This window comes from Phaethon lepturus, unplaced genomic scaffold (genome assembly GCF_000687285.1).
Source record: "Phaethon lepturus isolate BGI_N335 unplaced genomic scaffold, ASM68728v1 scaffold377, whole genome shotgun sequence".
Classification (NCBI taxonomy): Eukaryota; Metazoa; Chordata; class Aves; order Phaethontiformes; family Phaethontidae; genus Phaethon; species Phaethon lepturus.
In genome coordinates, this window is record NW_010549593.1 from 175649 (window position 1) to 189847 (window position 14199).

Here is a 14199-nt window from a genome sequence, read left to right on the forward strand (position 1 = left end):
TTCTGACATTTTAAGTAACCTGGTTCCTAGAAGAGTTATTTTTACTTTGAAGAAATCTGGTTTTTGCATCCTTCTCCTATGAAACAATTATCACAAGTCATCATTCTCTGGCAGCATTTCTGAAGGAGTCACACAGCCTTCTTTTTAACCCCTTACAGTAGAGCATCTCCAGTGCTTTGAGGGAATAGCTACCCCCATTATTTTTCTCCCCCTCTTATGTTACAAAAGAACACACGAGAAAGGTTAAATGAGACTGAAACATAAGAACAGAGGCAAGATAGAGATCGATAAATTCATGACTAATGACACATCGCGTTCGAGCAGAAGTCTATGCAAATTTCTTCTCCCTTGAAACTGAGCTAACATGAAATCAGCTGCTGGTCAGTTGAATCCTCTTTCATTTCTCCCTCTGCTCAGTGTTATTTCAAGTGTTTCTGAGGTTGCCACTTGTATTTAATTTCATTTTGATACTGAAGACTTGCAAACTAGATTTATTTTATCACAAGTTACATGTTTCAAAATAGTTGAGCTGCGGAGTAGGAAAAACAGATGTTTAGCATAAAGAATTTGTGCAATCCACGAGCACCCAGAATTGAGCCGATCAGCAAAACCGGTTTGATTTTAGACAAAAGAATAGGAAACATTCTCCTTAAAAACCTGTTCCTTCTTTCAGAATCCTCCTTCCAATAAATCATAAAACCCCATTTTAGCAGTCTGTTCCTATTTGGTAAAATATTTAAACATGTCCTGAAGGAAATACATAATTGTATCCTGTTAACTTCAGTGAAGACAGGTCTCCCTGTTGACATAAATAGTACAAGTTTAAAGATAAGTATTTGTGTAAGTGCTTTGCTGACTAGGAGAGAACACAAGTGATATCATAAGATGATCATTCCTGAAGTTAAAAAGGGATAAAAAGGTGATGGCTGAGCTAAACATCATACAGCCAGAAGGATAGCTTTCTATTGTACTTTCCACTGCTGCCCCAGACTGTCTCAGATTTCTGCACACCTTTTTTTAACTCTCACAAATGATCTGCAAAGATGTTGGATTATACATACACATAGCTGTGCTGTTATTTACAGGTATAAAAGGTATTCAATCCTAAAAGTTACAACTCTATTCATTTGATTATTACCTACAAATTTCACAGCCCAAATATATCATTCAAAAAGCAGCACCTCAGATTTGACAAAAATACTGTCATTTGGAAAAAAATAAAATAAAATAAAAATAAAATACTCAGGCATTTTATTTTAAATTTACATATTTATAGGAGGCAAAATCTGTTACCATGAATAATCATCTGCCCTCTAGCCACCTTTAAAAAGAAGGCCAAAAAGCAAATGCACTGCTACTATATTTATTTTCTCAGAAAGAATAAAAAAGAATTTTAAAAATGTGAAGAAAGAACTTACTTTCAGTGCAAATAGGACAGCATCCTTTTCTGTTCAGGATTTTACCCTAATTGGGAGAAAGACAGGCTGATTTAATGAAAGAGTTTTAGGAGCAACGACTGTGTTGTGTTGTAAGGCTGGATAAGCCTTTGAAAATAGTTCAGTTGTGTCTGAACTCAATGCCCTGGTTACAGCTTCAAATATCAGGTGTTAAAAACAGACAGAACTATTCAAAGAGCTTCCTGGCAGTCTTATAAGAAATGCAATACTAAAAGGGTTCTCTGTTACCACTTCTCTCTTTAAAGAGAGTGTGAGAGAATTTTGGACTCATGTATTCACGGATATCTAAAGCAGACCAGTCAGCAGGTTAACAGGATCACTACCTTTTCCCCCACCTCCCAAAATACATACAATACATTTCCTATGCACACCCTTTTAGTCACCACACAGAGGCAATCTGCTCCACAACCAACTCCACACTCCCCACAAATCATTCATTTTTCCTACAAAAATGAAGGAAGGAAGGAGGCACTGTTAGAGATCTATTTTGGCCAGATTTCTTTCATGGCTAAATCCTGTGGTATCTCTCACCAAATCATATTACCAGTCATGGACTAATCTCCTCAATGAAGCAAATGGGCATGCATCCAAGGATGTGCAATGTCTAAAAGCAAACAATTTGGTCTAGTCATAGTAATATGAACAAAACGTCCGAGTCTTTATTTACCACTCTGCCCAGATCAATTTTATTCATGGTCTTATACAAGGCTGGCTAGAAGCAGGAGGCATGCCTCTGTGTACGTACATGCATGATCCTTTTCAGTCTTCACTGAATTAAAAGATGCTCTGTCTGATTTTACTTGAATTACCTAGAGCTAACCAACAAGCTAGAGGATAAGCCTGGAAAATTTCAGACTGAACGATGTGTTTTTCCAAGCAAACACCATCATAGGTTATAACAGAACTTATGGTGATATTAGAGCTCACCTGCATTCTCATACAGAGAAGGAAGAGGCATATGAAGCTGTGCTGCTTCCCAGCACTGACGCTTTGCTCCAACAGCAGTTGAACGCAGAGCAAGTCCCCTTTATGGGACCACTGCTCCTGTTCCCCATCAAGAAGGTGAGCAAGGAGCAGCCAGCATGAGCAAGCAAATGGAGCTGTGCTATTCTGCCCACTTGACAGTGCAGAAAAGCTCATCAAAACAACAACAAGAAATAGGTGGCATGTTTATGCAGGGAGCAGGGAAGTGGGCACAGGCAGCAAGCCCTACTGCTGTCTGCCTTGCTTTCTGCCTGCAGCACTGCCATGCTTTGACAATGTGCATTGGGAGAAATGAACTCCAGCATCTGCCAGCAGACTGGAGTGGAGTGTGGTCCGTCCTGCTCATGCTTGATGTACCCAGATGGCACGAATGAGAGCTTGGTGATGAGTGCGCTTGGGCTCACCATCCGCAGGGCATAAAAGTTCAGCATAAGCATGTCTTTGAATGTGCAACTGCATGTGAACAGACTTGAGGCATGTCTGGACTTGAGAAAAGGGCTGGATCAGTTTCATTGGCAGTGTGGGCAATGCTTAGATGTTTGTGTATCCACCAGGTCCCTGAGCAAAGAGAATACCTGAGGACCAAGCTGCAACAGGGAGACCTACCAAGCACCTGCTAGGACAAAACCCCTTAAGGGAGGAACCATTAAAATTGTACAGAAATAGGGAGCTTGGCAACATTTATTTATATGAACAGAAGACATGGAGCTGAATGCCACACACTGCACTGCACAGCCTTACCTCTCCGTTTCAATAAAAGGGTTGAAATCATCAGCCGAGCTGGAAGTGGCAAGAATTCAAGTGAAATTGGAATCTCCAAGGCAGCCTGCTGAGGCTGGTTACTTGAGCCACCATGTTGGCCCAGGATCCTGTTTTTGTCTTGTAGAATAAGGAAACCCATTATTGCTAACATGTGCTGCAAGAGTTCGTTAGCATTGAGGGTTCCCTTAGGATCGGGCTAAGTGATGTGATCCCATTTTTCCCTATGAATATTTATAAGCAGACCACATTTGAGTCTATTTATTTTCTGGGATTTTTCTTCTTTTTTATGAGGTTTTCAATTTTATGTCTGAGGTTTTTATTTTCTATTTTTTTTAAGGCAAGACTAATTGTGGGGGGGAAGGGGGTTGTTTGGTTGTGCAATAGCAACAGCTGTTGTTTTTTTGTGCCTCATTTGGCACTAGAGTAAAAACAGCAACTTTTTGTTTGTAATAATAACAGATGTGTATAACATTAAATGCAGTCTGTTCTAGAGATGGGAGAACGTGTTCTGAATGAATTTTCAACTCACTTGAAGTTCACAGGTTCAAATTTTACCCACAGAATCGAACTCTGAAAATGTCTTCACATGCTGTAAATTTAATTCTATCAACTTTTGCACAGCCTTGGAGCTCAAAAAGGGCTGTATGTTGTAAAATTCACCATGGTCTCCTCTAGCAGTACAAAAAGAGATATGTCTATCACCACTGACCGTTACCACAGGCTTACATTGTTAGTAGGGAATACAAAGGCATAAGGAGAAGGAGGCAAGGAAGAAAATGGTAAGGATGGGTGATCAGAAAGGAGATGGTACAAGGCAAGGAAGAGGCTGGAGCAAGACTAGGGCAAGTGAATAGCAAATTAGTTAAGAAAAGGTCTAAAGGATCTCTGAAACTCAGTCTTGCCCAGTATTGAGATTACTCCCTTTCTATAAAGTGTTTAAGCATGTGTTTAAGTTTAAGCACACATAGAAGGGCCTACTAACTTCAACAGGACTGGACACACGCTTAATAACCTTGCTGGTTGGGGGCCACCGTGTACCGCACCTTGCAGGCAGACACTCCAGGTAACTGAGAGAATATCTGTATGGAGTCAGCTGACACAAAATAAGAAACAGAAACCACAAGCCACAAGGCTCACTAGAAGCCCAAGGAGCACTGATTTTACTATAAATACAACAGGAGAGATTGAATTGGTGAGATGTATTGCCTCCACCACAGATGAAAAGAAGCTAAGAAAGACACTTCCTGTAACTACTGATACAGGATTAAATGCTCCAAAAGGAAAAGAATAAAAGAAACAGAAAAGTATGCCTAGACCTATGAAGAAAATGAAAGAAAAGCAGAAATAGTCTTCAAATATATGTCAGCTTGCCACTAAAACATTGAATAATACAAATGCTTGCACAATATTGGAAATTTATGCAGAATTACCACTTTGAGAGCCATCCTTTCAAGAAATAATTGGCCAAAATCTATGTTGATAAATTAAATAATATTCCATCACCAAAAAACCCATAACATCATGCAAAGAGTATTAAGACTGCATGGTAAAACATTTGAGTCAAGGAATAATATTGTAAGTTCCTTGTGAATCTTCAATCCTTTCACACTCATTTGTGTGTATCATAACACAGTTTTAATGAGATAACTTCATGTGGTCTGACACCCTAAGAGACACTAAACAGCATTTTATTCCACAGCAGTCTTCAATAGTCAGTAGAGACTACTTTCTGCCAGAAATATTGTGAAGAGAGAAAAGACAGAGTTCATACCCCTACAGTTTGCAGAGACAGCAGCATAACTCTATGCATGATATCCAGACTTTCATTATCAGAATAACTAATATATCTTTATCTTGAATAATGTGGTATGTTTAACTAATGTTTAGAGCTTTGTGACAGAATATTTCATCAGAGTGGAGCACAGATGAAAAGTAAAAGAGTTAAATCCATTAGCATACATTATTTGCTTTAAAATTACTTGGTACCCACTTGGAACAGGAAAATAAATCTCATTCTAGAGTTTACATTCTTTCTCCTACTTTTCCTTCCAATATAGCTTGGAAGAGCAGAAATTTAATGTTTACCTGTGGAGGAGGGTGGGTTTGTGTGCAGCTTGCTGTATATACTCCATTTTAAGGCAGGGAGCAGGCTGAGTGGTTAGATACTGGAGGGAATCGTGCTGCAGGGTAACAAAGATGGTCTTTTCAGCCCTAAGGAACTGGACCTTGTCTGAGGACTCAACTCACAGGTCTAGAGCGGTTTAGGGATTCATGTTAACCTTGGAGCAGATCGTGTAGCAGCGCTGGACGAGTTTGTCAGTCGATTATGCTGCCATAGGACTGCAGATGGTGAATTTTTGCCACTATTTCTTTTTCAAAGCCACTTCATCTGATCATCTCAATGCTCAAATTTATATATGGGTACTGCTGAAGTAGTACATTTCACTTAAGATCTATATTAAGCTGTATTAGTTATTTGATCTCAGAAGCATCTTAAACGTTCGAAATGCATCAGCACAGGGAAAATATAAATGAGATGCAGTGTATGCCAGGTTCTCGGCCAACAAAGAATTTGAAGAGACCTTAAGAGTCCAAGCTCTCACCTCCTGCTTATACTGTGAGTGGCCTGAAGGGAGAAACTTGATTACCATGAACCACATCAGGTTCCCAGAAGAGCAGCTCCATTTGTTCATACTTCCTAAGATACATGCAGTATCTCACGTAAGGTCCATTAACAGTAGAACTGCCCTCTGCAGTGAGTGCCAGAGTGACAGGAAAAGGATGTCCCCTCCAAGTATTGCTCTTGCAGCCCACTGTCACAGCAGGACAGGGAGTGCCAAGGTACAGGCTCTCTATTCTAGCACCTCTTCTGTCTGTCAAAAGTTCACATGTACAAAATTTTGCAAACTAGAGTTGGTCATTTAAAATTTTATACCTAGCTGTCTGTGACTCATATTTTCCACGCTCCTTCCCGGATGGAGAAGGAAACACTGAGAAGGTGTAATGCTAATGACTTGGCTCTTTCTTCTGCAGTTCTGTTTAAAAATCTGCCCCTACATGAGGTGCTATTTAGAGCTCCCTCTTCTGAAAGCTTGAGCCATTAAAACAAAATAATTTTTCAGTGACAGAAGTCCAAGAAACAAAGGCTGTCTTTAGCTCACGGTTTCAAGTAATGCTACTTTTTGAAGCACTTACTTAAGTAAAGTTACAATTACGCTACTCTTTGGGTTTACTTCAGTCTTTGAAATAAATAATACTCAGGCTCCAACCTTAGAGAAAGCAGCATGACTTGATTGAAATAATTTACTTTGTCTAATTTACATTTTCAACCAAGTATTTTGCCTCATATGCACTGAGAAATGCAAGCACAACAACCTCTTGTAGCTTGCTTTAAAAATATGCATGCTCTTGAAATATTAACAGAGTCATCTCACCACTCTATAAAGCTGTTAAGTATATGTGAAAGAGTTGTTCCAGTGTAGACACTTGGGACAGAGAAAGTTAAAAGGAAGAGGAGAAAAGGAGCACAGAGTCTTCAGAGAAAGGACAGAGGCAGGAAGCCCACATTCAGGGTAGCAGTAGCACACTTGGGGAATGCCAGCCTAAATTAATATGCCAGAGGATCCTTTCTTTCCAATCTGCATGCACACACTTCCAAGAAACACTGAAAAAGATAATGGTGGAGAAAAAAAGAGAAGAAAGCTCTGCTCTTTTAAAAAACTCACATGAGGACAGCTGCTGACTGGAATGCACTGTTTCTTGCGACACTCTGTCTTGCCTTTCACACAAGCACAGATGGTGCAGTTCACAGAGGACCACATCTCTCCATCCTGCAAGAGGGAACATGATATAGTATCAGCTGGGGTGGCAATAGGAAGCTATTTCAGCAATGTATCATTGCACAAGAAAGGATGACTTTCCCTGTTGGCATTAGGTCATTGTTTAGTCTAAATTATTTTGAGGTGTCTGTCCACAGCCAGTCAGATTAAAGACAAAGATCAAATTCAGCAGGGTTTTCTTCCCTTTGGCTCTCTAGGTCAGAAATTCATTTTTCCAAGGCTAACCAAATCACATTTGCATTTTTCATCAGTGTCTTGATTATTTGCATTGTTTTTCTCTCCAGTATGTGTCTAAGATGTGATCACACCTACCACAAATTTTCATTTAAGATCACATAATTAGAAAAACCTGATTCATTGGGTTGAGTGACATCTCTAAGTTGTTGCACATGAAAGTATTTGATTAAGATGTCAGTATATAGTGAATTTATTCCCAGATGCAGCATCATTTTGTCTTAGGGCAGGAATGGTCGAATAATGAATTCTAATTTAGATTACTTACAGCACTTTCACAGATACTTGATCTGCTAAACATCTGAAAGTGTTTAGAAGAGATACAGTGCTGAATTTCTCAAATGCAGAGCAGGTAAGACAGTCTATGTATGGCTCAGAGTATTAGGTGCAGAGCAAAATATGCCTCATGGTCTTGTCCCCACTTACTTGGGAAAGATTGCTTGTGGAACAGCCCTGGCTCCTTTTTACATAGTGTTGCATTTGCCAAGTGTGGTTCCTCAAACATTCTGTCTTACCCACTTACAGTCTTGTGCTAGCCTGCTTAGAGCCAAGATGTGCATGTTTTCTGTTTACAGGGCTGCTATGAAGGAAGGGTGAGGATAGACCTAACAAGAACAGGCAGTCCAACCAGACAGCTGTGAACAATTACGTGCCCACCTCAACATGATGTTCTGACCAGAGAGAAAAACAGACTAAATCTGAAATGCCAAGGAGCCTAACTTATTCAGTGCAGCATGCTTGGTCAAAGGCTGTCTCTCCCCTATCTTTTCTTTCCAGACCATGTTACGATTGCCTGGTGTTCCTGACGCAGCGTGTCTAATGACCATTCACCAAGCATCTGCTAAGGTATCAGAATATATCACAGATGACTGCATGCAGCTACCCTGACTTCTTTGTCTCATAGCTGTTTTTGCACAGGAGTGCAAAATCACATTTGCTGTGCCCATTCTACCTGTGAACACTAACTTCAACAGAGCGATGCTGCATTTATCTTTTTGTACAGGAGGCCAGAAATGGGTGTACTGTCTTGTTATTTTTTCTTACTCCATATAACACTTAGTAATATAATAAAATCTTCACAAGAAGCAGAATATTTTAGTTGGGTGACTAAGAAGCAGGCATTTGTTCCTGAAGCACAATAGTACCAGTGTGCAAGTGCCAATCAGATGGAGTATAGTCTCAGCGTACAGTAGGTTCACATGTAATTTCCAGAATAAACACTTCAGCTATGTACACAAAAGATGGATTAAATAGGAATAATTCTGGCTGAGCAAACCAAGCATTCACAAAGGATTTAACATTTGATCTGATTCAAGGGTCTCTTAATTCACAGATGGCCCATGAGGTGACAAAATCTTTTTTCTTACACAGTGTGAAAAAACCTGCACCACTTGGAAAAACAAAGAGGGTCTCAGCAATAGCAGAAGTTTTCTGTGGGGAATCCCTTGTGATTTGAAAACTTTGGGTGAGAGTGCAGTAGGTAACAGCTATTACATGACTATCCCAATAGAAGATGTCAGGGGTGCTGTCCTTAGCAGAGATGTGAAATGTAATAAATCAAGATGAGTAACTTTCAGCTAAGATGAACTTCGCAAAGCTCCTGTTTGGCTCAGCTATGGAAGAGACTCTTTGGCTCAGCAGATAAAGCCTACATACCATTTGTAATATCTTCTCCATGAATATCAGTGTTTGTCTGGGAAAGCAGAGCATTACTATCTCTTACTAAAAATGCATTACTTGTCATGAAACAGCAGCTTGAATCTCTGCGTAGAGAAAGGGAGATAACATGTCACATCAAGGAGCAACTAATCTTTAACTGCTGTGGATCATCAGAATTTACACAAATTCAGAAAAAAAATAGCAGATGGCAAATTTGGCAAAGCTTTACCTCGAGCAACTAGAATTGGATCATTGGATCAGCAACTAGAAGTGGATCATCAGAATTTACACAAATTCAGAAAAAAAATAGCAGATGGCAAATTTGGCAAAGCTTTACCTCTGAGTTGCTCCATCATCAAGCAGGTTGGTGAGGATTCTGCTAAAAAACAACCCACAATACTAATTTACAGTAAACAGTGTTGTTTCAGCTGTTATAATGGCATCTCTTCTTGAGTCACACCTGAAACTTTACCTGGAATATCTTATTGCCAAACTTGCACACTTTCATTTCCTCAGGAGGAACATATGAGACACATTCCTTGCAGCAGTGGTCTTTGTTTTTATTGCGTTCACCAGGAAGTAAGCACCTCTTCTTACATATCATTGTTGAATCCTAGGTAAAAGGACAAAAGGAAATAATGAAATCATCATCAAGATGTTTGTGCTCCTATGTGTCTTTACCATAACATTTCTGCTTGCTCAGTCATTGCATCCACCCAAGCCACAGCCCAATTGCTTTGAATAGGTCATCTCAGAGAAAATAAAAAATAACTACTGGATTAAGGGAATCTTTCATGGTCTGTGAAGCTAGTACTTGTAGGTAGTACTATCATGTACTTCTATCAGCCTATAAAATCTTACTGATTTGGTGATACACTCATTTTTTTGCCTAGGTGCAAAAGTGCAAATGGACACAGTCATGTTAGAGGAACTAAATAAAAATTACTGCCCTTCAGCAGAGATGTGATAATTCACCATTTAGAAACTCCTCTTCCACTGTAATGCAAACTTTAAAAGGATCACATAATCTGAGTAACTTCATTTTTCTTCACACAGTGTCAGGCATCATGTCTCAGCTGAGACAGTCAGTAACATTTTAAACTTTCCTAGCACAACTGCAAGTGCTCTTCAGATCAGATTCTCAGGGACCACACAAGATGACAAAGAGGAGTATCAGGGCTTACAGTTCCACAGCCCTACAAATTATTGCTAGGCAGGCAATCACCAGCACACAATACTGGGGCACTGTGGACTTACCTTGCATGTACACATTGTGCAGTTGTCATAAGTAAATGAGGACCCATTATCATACACGTTGCTGTGAAAGAGGCAGCTTCCAAATGGGAGGTCAAACACTTTCCTCTGTCCTGTATATAAATAAACAGTAATAAAAACAGAATGTGGTTGAAAAGATGTCATATTGTCAACAAAAATAGTAGGGCTTATTGTCACCAGAACAAATTCATGTGCGATGTGTCATTTGCTATGTGTTTCCATTTTGGTGTGAAAAAAATATGTACTTTTAACAGTTCACTGTTCTTCTAGCACACATTCATCCATACAATTTCTACTGTGGGAGGAAATATAAATATGATTTATGGCATGTTTATATTGGAAAAATCTTTCTTCTCCTTCTCATCATAAAGTGCACAGTGCAGCTAAAGGAATAAAAAGTAAGCACTGTAAATTCTTAGGGTAGGTACACTTAAACCAGCTTAAACAGTCTTTAACTTCATGCAATAACTTAATCAAATAAAGCAGCCTTAACTGGTTTTAGCATATCTACCTCAGGGGTTCACAGCAGCCAAATTAAATCAACTCAATAACACCGATGCAAAAAAAAAAAAATAGGTGTTGTCTGATATCATTAAGATAGCTTGGTATACCAGGTTCAACAAAGTTGCAAGAAATACAGGCATTTGAATCGTTTATGAGCAGAATGAGGGCAACACAAGATATCTGGGTTTCATGAGAGCAAGGCAAGGTCTAAAGCACTATACAGGGAAGACAGCATCAATATCAAGTCCTTCCTGAAGATCTGCAATCCTGCAAGCACTTTCAGATCCAAGTTGCAACACACTTTGCAGTTCTGCAAGCTGCTTATTCCTCAGCTTCTTTCCTAGCAGGTTGTTTTAAACAAGTGACCATTATGATACACAAACATGAGCTCTTTACAAAAACACTATACTTATCTTCCTGGTTTTGAATACCTTCCCTTGTTTACTTTTCATGGCAGCCAACTAATAAGTTATTTTATGAGTGGCTGCCAGGCTCTCAGCTTATCATTTCTGAGGTCTGATATTAAATAGGCATCAATTCCAAGATAGGGAATAGCCCCTATAAGTACTTACAAGAAGTCACTAAGTACTAAGCCAATATTTCAGCTCTCAAACCACCAGATCATGGCACACTATAATTCTTTCCCTTTTCAATAATTCTTGATAAATGTAGAACAGCTTAAAAGGTTCCATTTTCTCTGAGATATAGGTGAACAAAAGGATAAACACACAGAAAAATCTATTGGATTAGCCTTGAGTTTTTAAAAATCTAATGTTAAGATAACTATTAAGCAAAAGTTAAGAAATAATTGCTATTGTTCAGTTAGACACAATCTGAACAACTCTCTCTTGCAAATTAGCTACCTTCGACGAACCTGTGCTTGCATAACCAGCCTTCCTTTTACTGAATGTGCATCTTTCTAAAAAGGCTTAATTTCTCTTGCAGGACTGACATATGAAATCAGTCGAGGATTCTCAGTAGCCCTAAAAGGAACTGCTCTACATCCTTGCACTACTTATGGGCAAAGCCTAGCCATAGTCCCGCCTGTAACAACACTTCTACTGCTCTATGTGGGGCCAGGACTTCAATCCCATAACTTATGTCAACAAGTGAACAAAAGTCCAGCTCTCTCTCACACCCTCTTGCCATGCCTTGCAAACCACCCAGCACAATTCCGGGTGGCCAACCTAGTTCAAATAGTTGGTAAAAAAACACTGACAAAGAAGCTACCACTTTAAAAGATGTGGTGGTGAAGATATTGGCTTAATGGTCAGCTTTGCTGGCTCATAACCACTAGTTAAACTAAATAATTCAAATCCCAGTAGAGTCCACGGCATTATTCTAAGCTATATACGCTGAATATCAGGAATTCAATTGCAGGGAGGTCCTCCACATGATACTTTAAAAACCATGCCTCAGCATCCCTGAAAACATTTTTCTTTCCCAACTACTATGCAGTGTGCTCCACATCCCTTGGCTCTACATCCACTCCAAAACCTTCAACATTTCCTTGTGAATAGACATTATCTATTCACAGGTATGACGTGCTTTAGAGTGAAGACCACATAAAATGAAAATCATTATTATTAGTGAACTCCTTTGCAGACATTTCTAAGATGTGAAAAAAGAATCTGTAGAAAAATCCCCATGAAGCAGTCAAAAATTACGGTTAGGTTTTGAATCCCTAGATCAAGGAGGGGAAGATTCCGTTGGGAAAGGCATGGGGTGGAGAGTACAAGGGGAGTTTACAGAACAAAAGGAAAAATGTCCTCAGACAAAATAGAAGCTCAGCATTTGGACTGTTCTCCTCTCAGTTTCATTCCTCTACTGTATTATTCTCTGGTGCTGTAGTTAAATGTTCCAGGCAGATATTTATCTGTAGCATTTCTCAATTATCAAATAAACAAACAAACAAACAAACAAACTCAGGTTTGTTTCAAGCTACCAAAAATGTTAAGTACTACAAGAAGCTGGAACACTCTATGGCTTGCTGCCTCCAAGGCCAGACCTTTCTGTACCCCTAACCTAGCCCTGGAAACAGACTTTGGATAGTAGTAAAAATATGGTCAAAATGACAAAAAGTTTCTGTTGAAGAACTGGGAGTTATCAGCTCTGAAAATTTTCCAAACCTAGTTATAATCTCATAGACCAAATTAAAGCTAATTTACTTGGTAGGGTGTAAATGCTCCTTGTTTGTGAAATAGAGGGACACATGCTGAGGAATGTTAACCTGTGGGATCTGTGGACATGGTAAGAGCAAAATAAGGACTCTCAAAAGTCACTGTCTTCCTTGGCATGACTTGGAAGAACTAGCCCTTCTTCGAGGCCTCTGACACCTTTAAAACGTGTTGGAAAAACGTAACTGAAAATAGTTCTTGCTGACACTGATTCCACCTTAAGAAAGCAACTATGAGGCAGACTCCTGGGTCCCTGGCCTCTCTGGCAACAGCTTCTGAGAATGCAATTTCAGTCCAGAACTTTCCTCTGACCTGCATTTCCTCAAAACCAAGAATGCAAATGCACACCTGAACAAAAATATGAGAGGGTGAGGACTTTTTCTTGTGGCAAATTCCAACAAAACATTTCCTCCTGCCTCAACCTCCTTTGTAAAACGTGTAATGAAGGTGGGAAACATCTCTGTATTTGTTTCTTGAAGCAAGCCAACTGATCTATGCTCAAATGTTCTTCTGCGGCTGCTTGCTTAGTACCACCTATTGCAACCCTACACACTGACCCTGAGTACCAGTTTAAACCTGTAGATTATAAACTCCACTGAGCAAAACTGTCTCTTCCACCTCACAGAATTTACCAGTATTGTGAAATACTGGTTTAAAAGATGCTATGCAGAAACCTTAACATACTAATTACAAAATTCCCAGGAAAAACCATGACTCACCTAAGCATTTGGGGCAACACTGTCCAGCAGGAATGTGACTGAGGTGCTGGGGACATGACAGAATGGGGCAGACTTCTTGGATGCACTGTGTCCTGCCACCCTGAAGGAAAACAGGCTCAGTTAGAAAAAAAATAAAGCAAAATGTCAAGTAGACATGCACACACCAAGACAGACCAGTAACAAGTCTTGAAAAGCCTTAGCCAAAGCAGTATTTGCCAACGGAAATTTCTGCTTGCATCAGGCATACAAGGAGCGTGTACAACTGTCCTTCAATACTTTCTATAGTGCTTGCAGAGACCTTGGATTATTCATACTTTTTCATTCTCTCAAGCAATGAATGTAATAGTTGGAGAAATAATGTCTTTCTATCTTATTTCTTGGTGAAGGATAAGAAAAAAACAGAATAAAATCATTATCCATGAACCTTTCCGGATGTTCAAAAAAGTAATTGAGCAATTTTTTACATTATTCTTCACCTCCTGTGCTGTGCCCTTCTAGGCTTGTCTGGGACAGGGATTAAGAGCTGAAGCAAGATGAGAGCAGGTGTTCTTCCGCTATGTCCATGACCTCAGAAACCAAATAAGCCAAA

The 14199-nt window shown here is 39.5% G+C and overlaps 1 protein-coding gene across 1 annotated transcript in view; it reads right to left on the minus strand.

Moving 5' to 3' along the window:
- BMPER (BMP binding endothelial regulator) overlaps positions 1 to 13710 on the minus strand; it is a gene marked incomplete at its 5' end in the record, with an annotated part of 74070 nt that extends 60360 nt beyond the window's left edge. Inside the window, 5 exons of the mRNA XM_010290289.1 lie at positions 1419 to 1464; positions 6929 to 7033; positions 9408 to 9548; positions 10193 to 10302; positions 13611 to 13710. Of these exons, the coding sequence (XP_010288591.1) occupies positions 1419 to 1464; positions 6929 to 7033; positions 9408 to 9548; positions 10193 to 10302; positions 13611 to 13710 (502 nt within the window). The remainder of the gene's footprint in view (positions 1 to 1418; positions 1465 to 6928; positions 7034 to 9407; positions 9549 to 10192; positions 10303 to 13610) is intronic.
- Between the last annotated feature and the right edge of the window lie 489 nt (positions 13711 to 14199).